Source organism: Rhamphochromis sp. 'chilingali' (genome assembly GCF_963969265.1).
Source record: "Rhamphochromis sp. 'chilingali' genome assembly, chromosome: 16".
NCBI lineage: Eukaryota > Metazoa > Chordata > Actinopteri > Cichliformes > Cichlidae > Rhamphochromis > Rhamphochromis sp. 'chilingali'.
Window position 1 is genome coordinate 10,220,684 of NC_137943.1, and position 22,746 is coordinate 10,243,429.

Sequence of the window (22,746 nt, forward strand, 5' to 3'; positions counted from 1 at the left end):
ATGGTTGGTTTTACCTCATAGATTTAGAACTAATCTAGCTGTAGGTGCGAATGTGAGCCATTGTCTGTCTCTCTGTGCCAGTCCAACCTCTCACCCTATGACAGCTGGATGCATGGATGCATGGATATTTTGACTATGGCTTAGATATAATTGTCCGACTTAGATGTCTAAACTTATCCACACACATTTGTTTAGCTCTTAAATGTCTTAAGTGGGATTATTTTGCTATAATTTCCTTATAAGTTTAAACCTCTGAATGTATTCAGCATTGCTGCTCAAAGATGGATGTAGCTTCTGTTCCTAAAAGGTGAAGCTAATGTGAAAGTGCCTTAAACCTGATTCTTTCTCGTGGCCAGCAGGGGGCGACTACACGGTTTCCAAACAGGAGTTCAGCAGTTTAATAATTTATGGCAAAAACCGCCCTTCAACTCCCGCTGTCTTTGACTTCATTAAGAGTTTGTTTTTGTTTTTTAAAAATAATAGCTATATGGTCTCAGATGCTAGTTTCAATTCTTACTGAATATAGCATGATGTTTAGTTTGTAAACCATGATCCCCTTTAGAGATGGCTTATGGTTGATAAATCATTACTGTATGAGTGTGCAGTGTCCCTCCATTTCTCACTCAGATCCACCACTTTCTTGTCACATCTGGTTTCAACATCAGCAAATGTCTGTCTTTTAATTAAAAAAAAAAGTCTGTGTTGTTCATTTTTCACAGTGGTCAAGATCTTCTGTGCCCAAAACATATTTTTTCCTATAAACGTTATCAATGAGTTTTATTTTTATGATATCAGTGCAGTGAAACAGCTATGGGCCAATAGCTGTAGACAGTAGGTGAAGGTCTTTTTTGGAGGAAAATACTTTTGTGCTCCTTCACTGAGCTACAAATCCAGTTAGAGCTCTGTTTCTGTCAAGCAAGCCGTCAACATCTTTAGTTCTGGTATCCAGCTTTCCTCAGTACATCCATAAAATAACCATAATAAAGCATCTTAGAGGAATATTCAGTGAAAAATGTACCAATAAAAAAGACAAACTGATCTGGAGAAAAAAAACTACAACTACAGTCACAAAAACACACTTTTCCTACTCAGTGTTAACAATATCATCAGCAAAGCACAAACTGTAAGCCACGTTTTCCGTCTTTATTTCAGCTGGTGTTACTATAGTGCAGGTCGCAGTTCACAGGTAACCTGGGGGTAGGTTACTTTTAGCTTAAGATTCTATCTTTGCCTTGTCTTGACTTTTTTTTTTTACTTTTAAACTTTAAAATTTCGAAAAGCTGATTTTAAACTGATGTGAAGATCAGTCAGAAATATCTCTGTGAAAACATATTCAGAGTTTTTCTGAGATATGTTGTTTTTGAGTTTTTTTAATGCTAACTTTGCACATAAAGTAACAAAATATGTGGTCATATATTTGCATACATAGTCTATGTATCACCCAAGGACTGGAGACCTCCACTATGGCAACTACAGTGTGTGTAACAACACCTGGAAGCCCACTAAAAATGATAGAAACACATTCCTTGTTCCATTCATTAACAGATCTGAGCCTGATAAACGGACCCAGTTTCATGAGACTTCTCAGACAGTCGTGGAAGTTGAAAGGAGGCACTGTGGGAATCCATGGCGAGAGGGGTGGGATTTTTGTTTTAAACAGTATGTGAAGTTTTTAAATTCCCATTGTCATGGCCACTCCTGGTGCTCGCAGCACGGCCTGTCTCAATGCTTTCTTCCTCGTCGTCCATCTCGAGCTGCTCGTCTTTCTTCTTGATGTAGCGCTCATAGAGCACCATGATGACACCCATCACCCAGGCCGACACGGTGCCAGCAGCGAAGATGACAAAGCCGATGACAACAAAGAAAAGGTAGTCCCAGGAGCCGAGTGTTTGATGACATAACGTCCGTAGCTGGATGCCCACCTCCCCCAGTCGACGGCCCTGAGTATCAGCAGGTGAACCGCACACCGTCTGGCCCTCATCTGTCACACAAAAGTACACCAAGGAGGAACGGTGAGGATTAATCATGGGACAAAGTAACATATCAGCATTTTTCTATTGTTAGAACTCAATCCTTTTTTTTCTTCTTTCTTTCATAATATCAAAGAAACGCACCACAGACAGTTCACAGCTGTCCTAGAGTGGCACCGCTCGAGCGATGTTGTTACTGTTAAGTGACATTTTTAAGACACAAGGCAAGTGAAAGTTCATCAGATCTTTTTCTATAAAAATATTGTTTTCTTTATGATTATTAATTTAACTTTTTATTAATACATCATAAGGTGGTTAACTCTCTAAAGCCTGAACCATTAATTTTTTTTGTTTGTTTGTTTTAAACTGGAGAATTTATTACACCTTCTAACAAATTTTAAAAAGTATAATAAATGGTAAATGGCCTGTATTTATATAGCGCTTTACTAGTCCCTAAGGACCCCAAAGCGCTTTACATATCCAGTCATCCACCCATTCACGCACACATTCATACACTGGTGATGGCAAGCTACATTGTAGCCACAGCCACCCTGGGGCGCACTGACAGAGGCGAGGCTGCCGGACACTGGCGCCACCGGGCCCTCTGACCACCACCAGTAGGCAACGGGTGAAGTGTCTTGCCCAAGGACACAACGACCGAGACTGTCCAAGCCGGGGCTCGAACCGGCAACCTTCCGATTACAAGGCGACCTCCCAACTCTTGAGCCACGACCGCCCCGTAATAGTATAATATAAGTTTCAATTTGTATCGCTTTTGATACATCTGGCATTTTTTGTGCAATTTATTGCTCACAGTTCATCTTAAACAAACCACACTGATGACATAGATGTCTGGAAAACACATGTATTAAATATGAGACACTTGGTGTCAGAGGGCTAAAGCTGCTTTAAAATCAAGATTTCTCTATAGGACTAATTACAGCAGAGCTGTTCAAGCTCCTCAGCCTCAGCATCACACGGTCTCCTTCTGTTTTACTTCCAGGCGACTTATCCTCGCTGACTGTAAACAAACACCTCACAACTTTTATCGTAATAGCTTGAACCATCAACAAATAAACAAACAAAAAAAAAACCAGGTAAAAATGATCAATAAATCAGTGGTTCAACTTTCTAACAGATCGTACAAGTTCAGAAAAAAAAACTTCACCAAATAATAAAAGCAAAAACGTACAAAATAGTAGAAAATGTGACAGGACACATATAACTCCTGTTATCCCCTCCACTGTACTATATCATTCATCCCTCCGATCTCTTCCAATTATCTTTATCAGAGTCGCAGGGAGGCTGGACCTTATCCCAGCTGCCACAGGGTGAGAGGCGGGTTCCCCCCAGGACAGGTCGCCAGTCTGTCACAGAGCTCTTTCTCTCTCACACGTTCTTCATCCAGTACTTTTACTTATGTACAGCAGATGTGTGTAAAACCTTTGCATCTAATTAGCATATGATCTATGAGATCCTTTGCTGTGAGAGTTGTAACATAATGCAAAGTACGATATCATACATATGGCATTAAAGAGAGCAGCCTTTTGAATAATTCAAGCATGTTTGTACTTGTTTTCCTCAACATTTGTAAATGGCAGCATCCTGAGACGAGGATATCCAAAACTCATTCACATTCATACTTCTAAATAAATAAATAACCAAAAGGCATCAAATTGCATCATAATAATGTTGCTGTTTCTTTCAGAAAACTACAAAAGCTTTAAGAGCTTCCTGCGCTTCACAGTCTGCTTTTGATGCAGCATTATGTTAACAAAAAAGAAAAAATCATGGATGAAATATTCAAATTCCTTTTCCCTGCACAGGATTAGTGAGTGACTTGAGCCTTTGTGTCTGCTTGAAACCACAGATAATAAGGGTTCTCATCATCAGGGACTGGATATGACTTCACTACAGTACTGAGACCTTGCTGAAATCCACATATTCTAACAAAATATTGAGTTCATTCGCTTTCGGAAAACTGCATGAACTATAATTTTAAAGCCCTCTGAATGAAAATTAAACACACCACATTATAGGTGTTGAGCCCTGCAGCAGCTCACCAGAGAGGCCTTTTTTTTAAGATAACAATCCTGAAAGCTGGTTGAGTCTTTTGTTATTGTGAGCAAAAAAGTGCAACACAGCAGAGTGTGGCATCTCCACGCGGCCACTGTTTTTAATTGGCTTCTGTTTTTTCAGAGCTTTTGTGCTAGGAGAAATTCCCACTGGGAGAGATGAAAAGACTTGGAAGTTTCTGCACAGGGAACAGTTTCCTGTAGCCCCATTTTCATACCAGCATGCTTAAAATACCCTGACTCTTTTTGCTGTGAGATGCATGCCATGGAATTGTAACATTCACACAACCCTAACAAACAGAGGAAAACCGAGACATGACCATCAGAGAATAACTGTAAACTTACTGCACAACACTTACATAAACATCTCATTAATATTGAACAGAGTGATCTCGTCGCACAAACCGCTGATAAATAACAAAACATTCATAAATCTTTTTTTTTACTATGAAAAATGACAATGAAAACGTTTACTCATGTATTACCCTATAATTTTGTAGCTTTATGTCGTATGTAGTTGGTCACCCAGCTGCCAATAGTTTGCTGTATTGGACAAATTGATAAGAATTCAAATAGCCTGAGAATGATGAATGTGATCTTGCCCTTGACCTTAAGCACAGTTTGGGTGAAGATCCATTAGGTGGTCATTGTGTGCAAATTCAGATCATTGTAGCAGAGATCATTGGTCTTTCAGCAAGGTAAGCTTTGACTTTATGAACATTTTACTGTATTCTGTGTTATTTCAGCTGACAATTTTAGATGACAATAAACAATAATAATAATAATAATGACCGTCAAAACATTTTATATACAGTACTGTGAAAAAGTCCCTCATTTATTTCTGTTTTAATAGAAAAGTAGGAAATAAGTACAGCTTACATTTATGGTATGTTTACACTTATACAGGAATATTAGACATAAGTAAAGTTTGTCTGAGCCAATCCATGACCATCACATTTAACTTTACAATATTTTGGTATACAGACGAGTTCATGGTCGACGCAGTGACTGAAGGTTGCCCTGGTCATCACCCCTCCACCACCGGGCTTTACAGCTTTTGTGCTGATGTGCTGTTTTGGTCCAAATGTGGCACTGTGAATTATCGCCAGATATCGCCATTGTTGCAGAAGTCTTGTAGTTTGTTCGGATGCAGCTTTTTAACCTAAGCTGTCCTGACATGTTCTTTGTAGAGATAATAAACTTTCTCCTGGCAACCTTTCCAAACTGTTTGTCAAATTGTACTGTCATGAACTTTAACATTGAACATGCTAGTTGAGGCCTTCAGAGTCCGAGATCTAGCTCCTGTTTTTTTTACAGGTTCTGTAAACATTGCACAGTTTGAACTTCAGGTAAATATGCTGCGACTTCCACTCCTGGGAACAACTGTCTTGAATGTTTTCCACTTGTGAGTAATTTTTCCCGCTGTAGAATGACGGACTTCGAATGGTTTAGACATGGCTGCACAAACCTTCCCAGACTGCTGGCTGCAGCAGCAATCGCTTCTTTAAGAACTGATGATCAGTGCATTGCAATTAAGTGCATTTCATTATCGGCACCTAGCTGCATTCTGCATTTTAGCTTAATTTTTGTTAAACAAATAATGACATTGTGTAATATGTCACATCCTAATCTGAGGTTATGTTTCCCAAATTTTAATACCTGCTAAGGACCAAATCATTTTTATTATGTCTTGACATGAAAAAAAACCCTAGAATTTAAATCATCTACACTTCCTTTTCCAAGTATTGGCTTTTTATGAAACTACTTTAAGAGACACATACGATTTTGAAATATTGGGCTGATGCCAATCCTGATGTTTGAAGTAACAGTTTGGCTAATAACCAGTTTGGTTTTCTTTAATTCCCAATTTCTGCCAAAAACAAAGAAGAAAGAAAGTTGTTATTATAACAGATAACTGTACTGTTTTCTTTCAGTTCTTTATGTGTTTGTGATTAATGAAGATCGGCCACGTCCATATTCACTGATGACCTCACATGAATCAACAAGGCCATTAAATGCAGGTGTTTAGCCGTTATTGTTGCACCCTTAATTGCTCCAAGTCAACTCCAAGTCAACAGCATTTTTACTTGCTTATTGTTATAGTTCAGCTGAATTTGTTTACTTCTTTCTGCATTTAACCTGCACATTCAGTCTTTTAGACTAATTCACCTATTTGTTAATCGCTTTTCTTTCATTTTTATATCAACTGTTTAGTTAATATTTTACCTAATTGTTTTCAAATGTTCACACTCAATTACTTTTAGCTGTTTAAACCTATTCCGCTTGCTCACTGGCAACACATATAAAAACAGGCTCAGGTTGGTGGGAGGTGTGATTTGACAGAGGGTGACAGGGATCATACCGTCGCTTTCAATCAAACTACTCGACAATTCCATCTCAATGAAATGTATGCTTCCCCTAATATATTATTCACTGTGCGCTGAAATCTCTGCTTTTATGCTCAGAGAAGCTCTTATGTGTCTCAAAGATTAAAAAATGAGCATGCAGCTGAAGAACACGAGGAGGCTCTGCTCCTCTAAGCTTAATAGCAGGGAAAATTCAAAGTCTGCTCTGATCCTCTCAGAAGCTTCTGCTGCTGCTCACTGTTCACACAATATGCTGCTCAAATTCCGACAGCCCTCCATGCAGACACAAATACGTACAGTGTGCATTCCCACTTAATGCACTGTACATGCATGTGCCTGCATGAGATTTAAGTTTCCAATCTGAATCTGCAAATGGTTGTGGATGCACATGTCCGCGTGTGTGTGTTTGCATATGCAGGTGTGTGTGTGAGGGGAGGCCTGACAGCTAGGAAGGAAACCCTTATGGCTTCACCCCCTATACCCCTACAGGGACTGACATCAAAGGACAGGGCTTTCCCTCTCTCCTTCCCCCATCCACACTGCTCTATTTCTAGACGCTTTCCTTATATAACAGCTGAGAGAGTGCTAATCTAGCCAGGAAGGCGAGACAGAGGAGAATCTGTTGGTTCCTTCCTGAGGCTTTATTTCTTTCGCTCCCTCTCTCCCTGTCTCTCGCTTGGTCTCGATGCATTTCCTAAACCGAGGAGACAAGGCGAGCCATGTTGCATGAGCCAGGTGAGACCCAGGCAAGCGATAACAGGCTTGGGAGCCGGAGCTTGCAGCTGAAAAACAACCGTCTCTAAAATGTTTTTCTACGCCCCCCCCCCAGAAACCCCCTTCCCACCCCCCAGCTACACAAGTATGCTTTGTCTGTATTTAAACGTCTCAGTGCACAAATCAGTCAGTGTGTAAAATCTGCGCCTGTGAGGGTGTGTATGTGTGTGAGTTTCTATAGTGTTTACCAAAGGCTGCGTGTAGATGTAGAGAATGTTTGTATCCATGTGTCCGCCTTCTCCCTCGCTGGCAGCTGTCACTGGAAGAGACTCAACTCCAAATTAAGCTAGACAAAAGGCAACGAGAGGCAGGAAAATGGGACAGCTCTTGCAGGACTCCTTTTGGACTCAGTCTGAGCTTCACAGGGAGCATGATGAACTATAGTGTGTGTGTATGTGTGCGTGTGTGTGAGAGGGAAAAGAGCAGGGGATGCCTTTTTAGTGAGCGTGGCAGTTGTATTATAGCTGTGGTGTTAGAATTATGGCTGGCTTCTTGCTCAGTAAATCACACTATAAATAGCAGCTGCCCTTTTGCATAGTGACACATCCACACCATTATCCACGAGCATAATAACTCAAAGTAAGAACGATGATGGAATACCGGACACATTTATCAGCTTGACAGCAACAAAACAAAGGGGATCAATATTTGATGGTGGAGCCATGATCCATTTATCACGCCTGCAACGCAGGAGCCTGATAGCAGATTGATTAGTCATTCTCAGATTTAAAAAACAAAACAAAAAAGAAACGCCTTGTTTCCTTCATCACTGCAGAGAGCAGAACAGAATTTATGAGTAAAGTCGCCAGAAGACAAATCAAGTGGGTCCCTGCCTACGATCTTCTTTCACCCTCTTTGTCATTTGATAGTCTGATTGCTGCCACGCTCCACTGCTGTCACCTGCGTCTCATCCCACTGAAAGATGAGAGAGGAGTGAAGTTACATCAAACTAACAGCACATTGCAGAGTTGTGGTGTACATGGATACCACATGGCATGTGTGTGTGTGTGTGTGTGTGTGTGTGTGTGTGTGTGTGTGTGTGTGTGTGTGTGTGTGTGTGTGTGTGTGTGTGTGTGTGTGTGTGTGTGTGTGTATTGAGATGCAGACATGACAGGGAGTGACATGGTGTGAGGGAAATCCAGTAGTTAAGCCTCTGCATGTATTCAGAAAGACACAGAGTCATTCTTTCCTTGAGGGAGTCAAAAGGAAGAGCTTTGCTGCCATTTTGCCATCATGTTTGAACATCTTTTCTGTCTTATACGAAGAATTTTAATTATGTAAGGTGTGAAAAAACAAAAAATATCACAGTTAAAGGACTGTCACTTTGTAGGAGGACACCAATCTCGATTACCAACCAACAAGGCAAAAGTTTCAGGGCCCCTGAAGCTCTAATGTATATGTGCATATGACTAAGACCCAGATAAATTAAACGAAATCAAATGACCTTCAAACTATATTCCACAGAAGATGGGACAAAAGGGGTTCAATAGCTGATTTTGAATCAGTGCCTTGTGGTTAAACTGTGCAGACGTGGGGATTTCAATTCAGTGATTTCAAATAATAGCAAAAAAATTCTGCACATTAAACAGAAGTAATTCCAGCTTATAAACAATGACTTAGCCTCTAGATTCACCATAATTTTTTAGCTATTAAAGTAGCCCTTTGTCTGTTTACTTCTAAAGTGCTTCTTCATATAAGTTGTTGCTTATCGACATACAACACAGCTGGATTTATGAAAGGTGCTGCGCGGGCACTTTGTTGATCTTATTAGTGGATGCTGTTCTGTTACTGAAAGAACCTCCATCGGGAGGCCAGTTTATGTAACTGAGAATTATCTAACAATTAAATGGAGTAACAATGTTTGTGTATGACTGGCTCTCTGGGGCCTCTCACCAAAGCAAATGTAAGTGATGTTCTTTGTTGATAGAAAAAATAGAGTAGATAACTGACAAGACCTTGGAACTTGAAGCCCTCCAGATGGACCCACAAGGACAGGTCCTCGTTGTCGCATTCGCAGCTCCACGGGTTCCCGCTGAGCCCCACTGAGCGCAGGGCGGGCAGCGCGATCAGGGAGGTGATGTTGAAGACCGTCAGGTTGTTTCGGCTCACATCGAGTACCTGAAGGGCCGCGTTCTCCCCAAAAGCGTCCGGGTGAATTTCGGAGAGCCCCGGATTGTCCGTCATCCTCAGCATCACCAAGCTCGCCAAGGGGCCGAACGTCCTGTCCTCGATCCGGGTCAGAGTGTTGAAGGAGAGGTCCAAGTAGGCCAGCTTGCGTAGATTCCCAAAAGTGGACTCTGAGATCTCCGTCAGAGAGTTGTTGCTGCAGTCCAGGTACACCAGGTCAGAGAGGTAGTTGAGCGCGAGAGGCGGTAGCTCCGCGATACGGTTGTTTGAGATGATGAGCTGCCGCGTGGCCAGCGGAAGGTTGACCGGGAAGGTGGTCAGATGCTGCCCAGCGCACTGGACCACAAGTTGGTCGTCACACACGCACCTGTCCGGGCAGCCAGTGGAGATTACCGGGGATGAGGGGACCGCTTTCGCGAGGAGGAGCAGAACTAGAAGCCGCAGGGGTTGCGCGCTTGGCTGCGGGGCAAGACGCATGACACCGCCGAGGGCTTCATCAACCCTGTTTGGACAGAGTCGGTCGCAGTGACATTCTTCATTGATACATCATCACCGTGCGAGCCGCTTGTCCCAAGAAACGATCTCCGCCGAGGTCAAGCCCAAACGTGCCCGTGGCAACCTCTCGCGCGTAATGTCTCAGTTCATCCTGTCTGTTGGTTCTGGATCCGACGCGCATCCGCTGTGCTGGACTTGACGGTCGGCTGCCTTGGTGCTGTTTCGAATTTCATGAATTTATTGAGTGTATTCTGCTGACAGCTGTTCGCACGTCGTAAAAAAGCCGACGTCCTTTGATGCTTCGCTGCTGCTTGCAGTCAGTTGTTCCGTTACATGTTTGCCATCCTCTCGCTTTCCGAAACTGAATCCAAATAAAGGGGGCGCACTGAAAGGGAGGGGGGGGGGGGGGGGGGGGGGGCTGCGGAGTGATCTCACGCTCGGGAGTGAGATGGAGCGTGGGGAGTGGAAGGGTCTGGGCAGTGGAGGTAATGTAAGGCTGACATTAAATATTAAAGCCCGCGCACAGTTGACACCTAGTGTAAGGTGACCTGTGATGCTTTAGCTGCCAGCACGGGCGCTGTGATTACATCTTCAAACACTACTGGAGGGTCTGTGGGTAAAAGCTGCGTGGATGTAAGAATGTGTATGTAAAGATCTGTTTGTGGGGATGATAGCGTGCACACTTTTCATCAGCCTGTCTCAGGAGTAGGATCAGGTGTACCTGGATGTGCATCTCGTGGGTTTTCTCTGTATGTGACTGACTGTCACAGAGGCAGCCAGCCCACCCACTTGAAACTTTCCCTGATGTATACAGCCAGCAGATGATGGGCTGAGATGAGATGGTACTAGGTGGTCTCAGGCTGCAGTTGTTTTTCCTCCTCTTTCCAGTCTCAGTGTGAGCCCTGTCTCTATTCTTGGTTCTCTGTGTAGGTGTTGAAGTGCTGAATCAGACTCGGCGTGATGGAGGAGGAGGAGGAGGACAGATGTGCCGCTGACAGTCCGTGAAAGGCGCTACCCCGAGTCGACAGCCAGCAACCTGCTGAACGCTGACCGCTCGCGCACGTCAACAAAACCAGGCGGAAGCCTTTTACCCTGCGATGGTGTGTCAGAACAGTGGGCCTGTGTATAACCTAATGCTTTTTTCACGCTTTCGATCCATGTGGACTGAACTTAATCCACACAGCTGTTTTGCGTCAAGGATATTTAGTGACTTTATGGGGACATCTAGTGACGAAAACTTGGTAATGTTACACAGAAACAGCAACCATGTAATGGTCTTTGTGTAACTATTTTTATATAGTTTTAAGCTATTGCACAAGGATTTTTTTAAATAGATGTCTAAATTTATCTGCTCTCTTTTTATGATCATACAGGAAGCAAAACTGTATAAACCAAACATAAGCCATAACTCAGCAAGTTCAGTCCAGCATTGTGCAAAGCCAAAGCTGATTTTTTGACAAAATCCCCAAATTTCCAAATATAGATGTTGGGGAATGTGCATAAAATGACAAATGAGAAATATGAGGGAATGCTGCAGGCATAAAAACATAAAATCTGGAGGCTTAAATATCTAGATGTGATATTTACAGAAAGGGTAGAAGAAGATACTTTTAAAACATTAAGAACATTGAGAATTTTTTTTAAAAAAAATTTAAAATCTAATCATCTCATATATACTTTGAGGAACCATTATTTTGAAAGCGCATAGCAGGACCAGTTCTTGTTTGATTGGCAAGCAGACTTCAAAATACAGGCTTTGCATTATTCCTGACAACGTCTAACCTCTGCTATTTGTTTTCTTGGAATCTCCAGCAGGTACAGTCATGCACAGGCACATCTGTCTTACTCTCTGTTTTCCCTAAAATATTCATCATTATATTTAACCGTCTAGAATGGCATGGCAGAAAAATGCAAAACACTGGAAGAAAGAGCTGCAGCCGAAAGGTGTTTTTGTAATCCTTTAAATCTAGTGTTGTAAGAAGAATCCCCCTATTTATCCTATTTAATCTGCAGACATACAAATTTCTTCCGTTATAACAGCTGGTGTGAAGGTTATGCTGCTTTGAGTGTTCCTGTATTACAAGTCACACAAAGTAATAAAAAAAAAAGAAATATATTCACGAAAGCATCCAATCACTGTTAAACTGGCAACACATCCTCACATCAGTATCTACAAGGATTTTACAAATTCAGGTCCTTCCCAAATACCAGGCTCTGAGCTGGGACCTTTTCTTTTCACAGTTTGCGTGCCCCTCGTGGTCAGACTATCTGCCACCATGGGCTGAGCTTCCACTGCCATCCTGATGATACACAGCTGTATCTCAGCACCAAACCCTCTAGTCAGTTCACTTCTCTGTCTCTCATTAAGTTCCTGGATGACATCTAAATCTGGATGTAATCCAGCTTTATCATATTGAAAAACAATACAACTGAACTCTTGTGTCAAGTCACGACTCCTGAAAGGGGCTGACCTTCACCTTAACATGGGTAAAGGTCATTAATTTTCTGGGGTTCTCAATCTGGGTGCCATCCTGGAGCCCAGGCTCTAATTCTCATCATATATCAGATCCATCTCTAGAAGTTCTTTCTACGACCTAAAGAACACCTCTAGAGTCTTACCTCATCTCTCAGAGTCCTCAGCTGAAACCCTCATCCATGCCTTCATCACCTCCTGCCTGGATTATTGCAGTGATATCCCGTTAGCTCTGCACAAGCTCAGAACTCACAGTTCTTACCTGCAACAAGTCCTGGCCTTACATCACCCCCACCTAACCTACAAACCACCACATGCTCTTTCTCTCCTGTACTTGTTCAGTCTTATCCTCCCTTCCCTACACCCCACACTGCATTCCCCAGTTAAAGGCTTACTTGCCATCCCCCTCACCAGGCCGGGGTCTTTTAAAGGACAGAGCCTTCGGTGCTGCAGCCCCCCACTCTCTGGAATGTGCTCTCCTCTAAAACACTCTGTCTTTGAAAATTTTCAAAAAGCAGTTGAAATGTTACTTATTCACAGAGGCCTTTGACCTTTGACTTTTTTGTGTAAAGGTGCTATATAAACTATTAAATGCCACTGAACCAATGACACCTCTAACAGTGGTGCGCATACCTCAACTTGACCTGATATTTGATACAAGAAACCCTGGCATGTCAGATCCCTGTTCCCCTCATCACAGGGCACAATAATGTGGCTGCACTCCAGCCAAGAAAATCTGCGCTCTGCACCAGTTGTTGTGAGCTGGCTCACTGACATGGCTAATATAAGTCACTTCAAAAGAATGGGGCCATCGTTAATGACACTGGGTTCCCACTTTTGTCTGGCACGCCAATGCAGAAAGGGATTAACTCTGCAGTAAACGTTGCCACATAAATCGTGTCCGGGTAGCGTAAACTCTGATTTTCAAGAGGAGCAGACTACCCTCATGTTATCAAATTATGTTTTGTTTTGTTTTTATTTCAAATGGGCTTTTTTCTTTTCTAAGATTATGTCCTTTAAGAAATCCGTGCTTCTGGGCAGTTAGGCTCGACTTTATGCTGTACCCCAAATATTTTTGGCTTGCGGACAATAACAATAAAAAGAAAAGTGAAAAAAGAAAAACAATGGCTAACAAAATAATAATAATAATAATAATAATAATAATAATAATAATAATAATAATAATAATAATAAAAATTCCAGCTTGTGTACACAATCAGTAAATTAATAACCATCATCCAATCATCAAAGGTCAGTTGGAGTACATTCACTTTCAATACTTCAGGGATCCTTTTACTTAAGTAGAAAGATTGTGTTGTTACTTATTTAAAAAGCCCCAAACTATTGTTTTTGACGCTTTGCAAATCACAGCAATCCATTTTAACTTCTGGTTACACATCCTCATTTCCGGCACCTCCTCCCCCTGTGTTGTCCTTTGTTCCTCCTTGCACCGCCCACTTAAAAAATCATGAACTCCCCTACTTCAAAAAATAAAAAACAAATACAAAAACGTACAACTTTAGTAACACCGGAGGTGAAGTTAACTGCAAGTTACTGGTAGCACAGTCCATTCACGCTGGTCAGTCCTGTTGGGGAGCAGGTTTGCATGTAAGATAGGCGGATCTAATCAGGAAATGTGGAGCAGTGCTATGATAAGATAACTTGGATCGCTGACATTTAGCACATATACGCGCACGTATATAATGAGTCGGTGTTAGTATTTGCCTACAGGGTTGTGGTCAATGTGAAGCCTGTGTGGCGTGAGGAGTCTTTACTTCCGCAATGATGTGCTTATTTTAAAAAAAAAGGCTTCGGTCTATCCTTACGAGTCTTACAGCTAACCTTTAACACGCATTAGCTATAAAACTGAATTGAAACGTAGATATCCCAGTAGTGGGCTGTTAGCCACGCCCCCCCGTGAATGTTACGTAAGCCGCACGCATGCAGATATATTCAGACGGAAACTTCATGGTGGTTGGTGTTTTCCAGGGTTGTATCTGTGAACTTTGGTTGCTTCGTCAAAGTGAGTGTGTTCATGTTTATTGTAATTCGTGCGCTTTCAAAGCAGCCCTGACGAGGCATGGTGCTGCTGGTGTTTCTCGTTTGACCTTTCGTTTGTGAGACGTCCTTTATCTGCGCCGGTAGCTGCACGGCTAATTTTCTCCTCAGGTGTTCGAGGTAATTGTGTTGTTAGAGGGTCCGAAAATGGACACTTTGTTTTATGTGTTAGCCGGGGGAGGAAACGCTTGCGTTGCCTTTTTTTACCAAAATAAAAGTGTAATGAGTACTTTCGATATGAGCCACAATATATTTCTAATTCATTTTCCAGGTCTGTCAGGATGGTTGTGCTTTCCAAAGACTATGGATATGTGGTGCTGACTGGCATGGCTAGTATGGTCATGGTTACACATCTGGCCATTAAAGTTGGCAAAGCCAGGAAGAAGTACAATGTGCACGTGAGTATTCAAATATGGAGCACAGTGGAGGCTACCTGTTGAAAGGTGCTGTCCTGTACGAATGAACTTGTCACGCCTTGCAGTATCCTCAGATGTACAGCAACGACCCAGAAACTGGGAACATTTTCAACTGCATCCAGCGGGCACACCAAAACACGTAAGTATAGTAAGGTAATGTAATCCATGTCAGCAGCATTATGTCATGTTCTTTCATCGACAACAAAGAAGCAGGTTGATGTTAACGTCGCTCTTGTGACCTCCTCACCAGCCTGGAATCCTACCCTGCCTTCCTCTTCTGCCTGGCTGTTGGCGGTTTTCATTCACCTGTAAGTTTATTTTCGTTGTATCTGCACCATAATCATACAAATTATTTTTGTCAACTTTGTCACAACGTTTTGGCTAAAAATGTTCACAACTTGTTGCATGCAATGGGTAGCCGTTCTGTCAAGTCCTGTTGCATCTGATTGTTTGTGTGGCTGTTGCAGCGTCTGGTCAGTGGACTTGGAGTCGTGTGGATTATCAGCAGAGAGGTTTATGCACACGGTTACTCTACAGGAGGTAAGAAACCGTTCAGCAGTTCACATCGATTTCTATTCTTCTTATATCATAAAACATGGTCAGAATGTATGTCTGTCTCTCATCTTAATTAGATCCTAAAAAAAGAATGAGGGGAGCTTTTGGAAATCTGGCTTTACTTGGGATGATGCTGGCCACACTGAACTTCGGAGGCTCTCTGCTGGGCTGGAGGGGGAGCTCACGTATGAGCCGTTTTGGTGTTTGATCCAATATGTAATGAAAATTTACGCCTGGGCCAATTCAGTCATCATCGCTATGGTGTAACTCATACACTTGCACTGTGCTCATCTTTAAGTGGTTAAGTCAGGTGTGTTAGCTGATCTGACTAGTTCTTCAAGAACTGTATGGCCTGATTTAGAATAATGCAGACTAGCACTCTTGTAACATACATGAGTTATCAGTTTCTTATAATGTTAACAGCAATCTATGAATTGGGTCTAAACTCTTAATATCATCTACAGTCGTGCATTTATTAATGAATAAAAAGAAGTAATGATGAAGAAATTCCTTGTTTATTGTGCTGAAAAGGAACTTTGTACACTGAGTGACTAAAGATGGTTATTCAACTGTCCTGCTTTTGTAATTAAAATCCTCCATAACTTCTATTCTCCTGTTTGTCATAAAACTGACACCTTCTCATATCAGCTGTTTAATTTCTTTGCCTGAATGTGGTTAACAATGGCCTGTGTGTGGAGGGAGTGGCTCTTTCTGGAGTAATGTTCAAAGTGCACCTACCTTGTCTGGACAGGCAGGAACCAACGCTGCTGAAGTCTTAAGCGAATCATAGTTGACAATAGAAACTGTCGTTCACACAGTGACTCTGCATAATGCCTGAGAGCTTACCCACCTATTATTGCGTTTGCCACACCCCACATAGATTCGATATATTTATTTTCATTAAACAGGAAAGTCATTCTTGCATTTCATCATACATCACTGCAGGCAGTAAAGTAACCAAGTTAAAACATAAGAGCTTCGTTCCACTGTATTTGCAGTGCATTCCAACCAGTCCAGATGGAGGACCCTTAAAATGATTCCAATGCTGCTCTCAAACCTCCACTGTGTGCGAACAACAATTTTACTAAGTGAGTTTTACAATTTACAGATATCTAAGTATTTGGCTTAGCAGGGTATCTCCTCAGTAAACACTGGCAGACAAAACATTTAAAGAAAAGCAATCACTATATTCAAGATTTCCATGACTTTGTGAACATAACTGCATGTTTAACAGCTGCAACAGTAAGTAATCTGCATTTGTAATTCAGGCTAAATTACAATTTGGAAAAATAAAGTGGTTTCCACTGTTGGAGACCTGGCGTGTCTGTGTCCACATCTCCAAAGATGTGGCTTTTCAATTGTAAAATCTGTTTAATTTTTTGTCAACTTTCTGCAAGACCTTAGCTTCACATGATGCAGATTGGGCAATTGGATTTGAAAATGCACTTCACTAACATTTGGTCACCCAAGGGATTGTGATTGTTTTGAGCAGCTTTCCCATGAGCCTTCATTCTGCCTTACTGGCTACGGAGGACTTCATGCGACCTTGATCCACATTACCTCAGATCACCCCTAGAGGGCAGTGTAACCGTTTGTGTCATATTAAAGTGCTGTGCAGGAGTCAGTCAGGGGCGCAGAGTCATCTTAATTTCCATCGGGGTGGGGAGTTCTCAGCACACTGAATGTCTCCAAAACTTTAAAAGGAATGTGGAAGAAACTTCCCGCTTAAAACATTAACAGTCCTTGGTTAAATGTGTTTTAACTTTTTCTTAATCGCTAACAGTAGGTTCTCAGTGCCAAAGAGAGGTTTTGCTCACATCCAAACTGGTCTTCCTTTGGTGTTAGATTTGCTTCGGTCCTCTGAGTGATGGAAGTGACTGACAGAACAGGATCTTCTGTCAGTAGGTGTACCTGGACAGTGGCGTGTCCTCCATCAAATCATCCTAAATAAGGTGATTTTAAAAAACATTATCAGTACTCCACAGAGCATAATTCAAAATATGCGCTCACTTGCCACTTCATTAGGTATACCTCCTGTTGGAGAAATATCTAATGACCTAATCACAGTGCAGAGACTCGGTGCATTTAGGGCAGGGGTGTCGAACTCCAGGCCTCAAGGGCCGGTGTCCTGCAGGTTTTAGATCTCACCCTGGGTCAACACACCTGAATCAAATGATTAGTTCATTACCAGGCCTCTGGAGAACTTCAGGACATGTTGGGGAGGTCATTTAGCCATTTTAATCAGCTGTGTTTGATCAAGGACACATCTAAAACCTGCAGCACACCGGCCCTTGAGGCCTGGAGTTCGACACCTGTGATTTAAGAAACTGTGACTGTGGCATGGTTGTTGGCACCAGATGGGGTGGGCTGACCTTCAGAAACGGCTTATTTACTGAAATTTTCCCACACACGCATCTCTATAGTTCACAGAGAATGGTCCAAAAAGGAAAAAAAATCCAGTTAGTGGCAGTTCATTGTGTGATATCTTGTTGATGTCAGAGGAGACTGCCCAGGCTGCTTGAGTCATACAGAAGGGCAACATTAACTGTAATAACTCTAATAAAAACTATAATAAACCACTTGTTACAACCCAGGTGTGCAGAAGAGTACCCTGTGGGTTAAGACATGGAAACTGAGGCTACAATTCATACAGGTTTACCAAAGTTGGACAATAGAAAATGTGGAGACATGTTGCCTGGCCTGATAAATCTATATCTGCTGCAACATTTTGGATGGTAGGGTCAGAAATGGTCGAAAACAACACGAGGGATCCATTGTGCGTTATATCAATGTTTCAGGCTGCTGCTGGTGGCGTTATGGTGTTGGGGGTGTTTTCTTGGCACAATGTCACAGACTATCTGAATACTGTTGTTGACCATATCTATCCCTTTATGATCAGAGCATATTCATCTTCTGATGGCTGCTTCACACAACACATCATGTCACAAAGCTCAAATCCTTTCAAACTGGTATCTTGGCAATGAGTTGTCTGTACTCGGATGACCTTTACAGTCATCAGATGTCAGTCCAATCAAGCACCTTTGGGATGTGGTGAAACTGGAGATTCACATCATGGATGCACAGCTGATAAAGCAGCAGGTTTATCAGTTGTCATGACAATATGGACCAAGATCTCTGAGGCATGTTTCCAGGAATGTTTTGTTGACTCTAGACAACAAAGAATAAAAGCAGTTCTGAAGGCCACAGGGGTCCAGCCAACCACTAGCAAGGTGTAAATAATGAAGTGGCTAGTGAGGATCTAATAAAATATATGAAAATAATTTTCAGTTTCTCTTACCTAAGCTCTCGAATATTTTTAATCAGCTAAACCACATCTCAAGAGTAACCCCTGATCAAGAAATAAGCTAGCGGCCAAGTCACGTTCCAATATGTCATCTCTGCTTGCAGTTAATATTCTAATACCCAAGTTCATCTTGACAGTGAAGGGTGCTTAATAAAAGATGCAGTTATTTGGTATTTGACTTTCATAAAGTTTGGGGACTTCTAAGATGGAGATTGTTAAAAAAAAGTGGTGAAAATGGTAATGCAAAGGTACTAGACTGTATCTTACCATGGGCAGGTCCTGCAGACGATGGAACTCCGGGTGGTTAGTGCGCTGGCGGAACTTGAGGAAGAGGACGACAAAGACGATAGCTGTGGTGACAATAAACACTGACAGCAGACCAGCCAGCAGAGGGTCTAGAGGGGAGCTGGAACGGTGACCGGACCTCTCTACACGATAAAGAATTTGATATGATATGAAGAAAATAAAATAGGTCATGGTAAAGGCAAAACAACTCAATGGGAGAAGCTTAAGGCAACACCTCATCACACTTAGCACCTGCCAGTCACCTTACCTTCACCGCCAAATTTATTTACAGACTGGACCTCCTTGTACACCGACCCAGCAGGGGCTCCACCTGGAGATGCGGTAGCTGTGTTCAGAGATTCAGAGTGTGGCCATGTGGTGAAGGTGGGTGCTGTGGAGCTTGTGTGGTGCACTGCTGGGGCTGGCTGAGATGAAAAGGTAGAGAGGGAATGGTTGGTCAGAGGGGTTTTGCCTTCTGTAGCTGCAGGGTGCAGAGGGGTGGTGCTCTGAACAGTCGGCGCGGATGAAAGGCTCTCTGCGGCAGCTGAAAGGGGGGATGTGAGCGCAGTGCTGTATCAATTCAAAACAGTACAGATTCTTCAAACGAAATGAAATGCATTCACAACAGCCAGAGGTAACGCTGCACTGCCCTGCTGACGTTAAAGCTGCCGCGATTGTGTTTGTGCAGCATGTGTGGCTCACGCCGTGACAAAAATCTGTGCAAATTACAGAAAACCTTTGTCAGTATATCAGAACGCTGTGAATCCCAATGGCCTGCGCTTTCAAGCATCACTGCTCACACAGAGGTACTCTTGAATCAGATAAATCCACAGTCTTTTCTCCAAGAGCTTTGGACTCTGAGGTCTCAGCTTAAAGCCACAGAACTACATTAAATAAGTAGCTACTGTTTGCTTAAGAATTTAAATATATCCCAGCGATTCCAAACAGTTGCTGCAGATTTGTCACGTGCACACCATTATGTGAATCTCCTGTTCTACCACATCCCAAAGGTGCTCTACTAGACTGAGATCAGGTGTCTGTGGAGGCCTTTTTTCACAACATAGTGGATACGCACTGCTCATAAAGAGATGGACATGGTCAGCAACAATACTCAGGTAGGCTGTGGTGTACATGGCTCATCTGGTGCTAAAGGCCCAAAGTCTGCCAAGAAATCCGATGCTTGTTTTCACCTTAAGCAGGTCAACTTGACTGTGTCTGCATGCCTAAATCCACTGAGCTGCTGCCATGTGATTGACTGATTAGCTTTAATGAGCAGTTGAACAGGTGTAACGAAATAAAGTGGCTGATGATTGTTTATGCGTAGAACAATAACTTTCTCTCGGTGTGGGTGTATTTCATTTCACCTCATGCGCATGTGCCTGCACTGACAGTTTGGTGGGGGCTGAGAATGTGGTGCACATGGTGTGATTGACAGCCGGACTACATTCCTGCAGCAGAACGGACAGACTGTCAAAGTACTGTGCGGTGTCAACAAAATACACAAACCACAAAAATGTTTGTTTTCTAATTGGATTATAGTGAGAATATTTTCGAGTGAGAATATTTTCAGCTTTCAAAGCGAGAAGCCACACACAGCCTGCACGTTATTCTGCAGGGACGGGGCAACAACAAAGGGTCAAAAAGGGACAAGTGAGAGGGATCTGTCATATTGTTATTTCTGTGCTTCTCAAAGCAGTAACACAGCATCAGCTGAGTGGGTTATATTTATATAATCTATAAAAGGAATCTTTTAAACAAGGTTGCGACACACATTCTTATTCTCAGTCCAGTCAAGCGGGTGTCAGGTCAGGCGAGGAGTGTGTTGCACGAACATTGCTGGCAAAAGGGACTGTGCCCAAGAAGAGCCTGTATTTGCAAACAGGCAGTGTTTAAGTGTGTGGGAAGTTTTATTTTAAAGTTCCAGTCTGGTCAATCTAAACAGACCGGACTTGAAAATTATAGATGGACAATTATAGAATTATCATATAATCACATAATCGCACGTTCCTAATTATAAAGATGCAGCTTTTTAAGACAAGTCATATGAGGCTGATTACCTGAAGGAGTTAGAGTACCGAGGTCTGCGTGCTGAGATGTAAGTGCTGCGGGGATTGCTGTGAACAAGTGGGTTTTAAGTGCTGCATCTGTCAGAGTCTCTGCACGGACTGTTCCTTCTGTCTCGCTGAGGGTTGTGGTTTCACCCGCGGATTCATCCCTGCCTGCAGGAATACGTGCATGCTCTGGGGACTCATTCCCAGGATACTCTGTCAGGTTAGAAGATGCTGAGCTTCCAGGATGATTCAGGAAGACGGCCGGTGTGAAGACATTGGGCAGAGCACTGCTTTGACCTGTAATTTGATAAAGAGAACTCCTGTTAAAGAGACTTTGACTTTAGGACCGTTTTCCAGACTAGTGATGACTTTGTCACGTTTAGATTAACATAAAGGTATTTTAATTACTTATCAAGTGAGTGTTAAAATAGCAAAATAGTGTAAAAATATAACTTTCAATTTGAAGTTCATTATCAGTCCTGTCTCTTTCCCCTCACCTCCAAACAGTGAGGCTGGATCTGCTGGAGGTCTCTTCCTGTTTAAAGGGAGTTTTTCCTTCCCACTGTCACCAAATGCTTGCTCACTGGGGTCAGCTGACTGTTGGGATTTTTCTCTCTATAATTTTAGGGTCTTTACCTTACAATCTAAGGTGACCTGAGGTGACAGTTGACTGAATTGATTTGTTTGGGTTCCTAAAAAGGAAAGGGTGAAAACTTTTTGCTTTATATTTGCTTTTGCGTGTGTTCTCGAGGTAAACGACTCTAATTTGACATTTCATCGACTAACACATTGACGTCCCCTTCAATTTCAAGTTTTAATCTACTTTAGGTGCTATTTTGCATCATGACAGATTCATTATGGCGAATTACGAGTAAGCCAAGAGAGATGAGAGGAAACTCTAAAAATAAAAAAAACAAAACAAAAGGAAAGGAAAGGAAAGGAAAGGAAAGTTAACAAACATCGTTTAACGAAGATGAAATGCAACCAAGAACCTGCAGCAACATGATCTCCGTCATCGCCTCAATCACACCAATAAATAGTCGCGTGCGGACTCGATTACGAGCCCGACTCACATCAGCGGGATGTCAGAAGTGTTCGCATCAAACACAAAGACACATAGAGAAAGAGAGAGAGAGAGAATGGCAGCTTACCTCTTGTCCGCGTTGTGCCGGACAGCACAATCAACACGCAAAACACCAAATGAATTTCAGTTTTCATCTCAGCGGCGGCAGGCTTCCCCCTTTAGATTACACAGCAGCTCTCCTCTGTGGCTCTCTGGGGTTGTTTCCGTTACGCGATTTGACAGGGCACATCATGGGCTCTAAAAATATCCTGAGGGAGTCAGGCAGAAGAGAAGTAGGGGTGGGGCTGGATGCGGGCGGTGTTGGTGGGTGGCACCACTAAGAAATAGATTCTAATGAGTAAAACAAGCTTCCCCGATAACCACCGCAAACTCACGCGTGGCCTCTCGTCTCGGTGTTTGTCCTTTCGGAGCCAATCATCTCTACATGGAAGTGTCCACAACGCGTCACTTTGCAGTCGCTGTTGCTCTGCTGCACCAATCACACATCAGTGTGTCAGAGGCGCAGTTGCGTGCGTCAGGAGCGCCCGTTCGAAGCGCCGTGACACCGAAGTGAACGCGCTCTTTGACAAGTTTTACTGCGCTGTTTATCACTGTGAAAACTAGTCTGCAGTATCAAACAGCTGAATGTGTGTCAGTGTCTTGCTGTGGCTCACAGCAAGGTGGTTGGCTCAGCCACCTCTCAGTTCCCACTGAGGTCAGCGTGTCGTCACGGC

General features: G+C 42.7%; 3 protein-coding genes across 7 annotated transcripts; 1 reads left to right on the forward strand and 2 right to left on the reverse strand.

The window, feature by feature from the left end:
• Window positions 1-67: 67 nt before the first annotated feature.
• LOC308412788 (leucine-rich repeat-containing protein 52-like) lies at window positions 68-12,663 on the reverse strand. Of its 2 annotated transcripts, none has more exons than XM_080907359.1 (2): window positions 9,141-10,204; window positions 68-1,981 (listed from the first exon to the last, which is right to left on the reverse strand). In XM_080907359.1, the coding sequence occupies exons 1-2, from the start codon at window positions 9,787-9,789 to the stop codon at window positions 1,653-1,655; spliced, it is 978 nt and encodes a 325-aa protein (XP_080763485.1). In that variant the 5' UTR covers window positions 9,790-10,204; the 3' UTR covers window positions 68-1,652. The 2 variants fall into 2 exon arrangements, 1 of the variants encoding a protein (XP_080763485.1); XR_013974624.1 differs by lacking the exon at window positions 9,141-10,204 and adding an exon at window positions 12,427-12,663 and having other exon boundaries at window positions 1,844-1,981.
• A 1,068-nt stretch (window positions 12,664-13,731) lies between these two features.
• Window positions 13,732-15,917, forward strand: mgst3a (microsomal glutathione S-transferase 3a). Of its 4 annotated transcripts, none has more exons than XM_080907364.1 (6): window positions 13,732-13,859; window positions 14,610-14,736; window positions 14,820-14,893; window positions 15,005-15,062; window positions 15,222-15,294; window positions 15,387-15,917. In XM_080907364.1, the coding sequence occupies exons 2-6, from the start codon at window positions 14,620-14,622 to the stop codon at window positions 15,515-15,517; spliced, it is 453 nt and encodes a 150-aa protein (XP_080763490.1). In that variant the 5' UTR covers window positions 13,732-13,859; window positions 14,610-14,619; the 3' UTR covers window positions 15,518-15,917. The 4 variants fall into 4 exon arrangements, with proteins under 4 accessions (XP_080763490.1, XP_080763487.1, XP_080763488.1 ...); XM_080907361.1 differs by having other exon boundaries at window positions 13,760-13,888; XM_080907362.1 differs by lacking the exon at window positions 13,732-13,859 and adding an exon at window positions 14,158-14,303.
• A 150-nt stretch (window positions 15,918-16,067) lies between these two features.
• Window positions 16,068-22,543, reverse strand: LOC308412789 (uncharacterized protein). Its single transcript, XM_080907360.1, has 6 exons — window positions 22,408-22,543; window positions 22,101-22,281; window positions 20,956-21,246; window positions 19,167-19,442; window positions 18,881-19,041; window positions 16,068-17,252 (listed from the first exon to the last, which is right to left on the reverse strand). The coding sequence occupies exons 2-6, from the start codon at window positions 22,165-22,167 to the stop codon at window positions 17,208-17,210; spliced, it is 840 nt and encodes a 279-aa protein (XP_080763486.1). The 5' UTR covers window positions 22,168-22,281; window positions 22,408-22,543; the 3' UTR covers window positions 16,068-17,207.
• Between the last annotated feature and the right edge of the window lie 203 nt (window positions 22,544-22,746).

What these genes read in the sequence shown, in the direction of transcription:
- LOC308412788 (XM_080907359.1), bottom strand. Translation starts at nt 9,789, where the DNA reads ATGCGTCTTGCCCCGCAGCCAAGCGCGCAACCCCTGCGGCTTCTAGTT. An exon ending in GGAGGGCTTCAAGTTCCAAG is followed by an intron (nt 1,982 to 9,140) that starts GTCTTGTCAGTT and finishes TTTGTGTGACAG; the next exon opens with ATGAGGGCCAGACGGTGTGC.
- mgst3a (XM_080907361.1), top strand. An exon ending in TTGGCGGTTTTCATTCACCT is followed by an intron (nt 15,063 to 15,221) that starts GTAAGTTTATTT and finishes TGGCTGTTGCAG; the next exon opens with CGTCTGGTCAGTGGACTTGG. An exon ending in ACACGGTTACTCTACAGGAG is followed by an intron (nt 15,295 to 15,386) that starts GTAAGAAACCGT and finishes CATCTTAATTAG; the next exon opens with ATCCTAAAAAAAGAATGAGG.
- LOC308412789 (XM_080907360.1), bottom strand. Translation starts at nt 22,167, where the DNA reads ATGAAAACTGAAATTCATTTGGTGTTTTGCGTGTTGATTGTGCTGTCC. An exon ending in CGGTACTCTAACTCCTTCAG is followed by an intron (nt 19,443 to 20,955) that starts GTAATCAGCCTC and finishes CCCCCCTTTCAG; the next exon opens with CTGCCGCAGAGAGCCTTTCA. An exon ending in GTCTGCAGGACCTGCCCATG is followed by an intron (nt 17,253 to 18,880) that starts GTAAGATACAGT and finishes CACCTTATTTAG; the next exon opens with GATGATTTGATGGAGGACAC.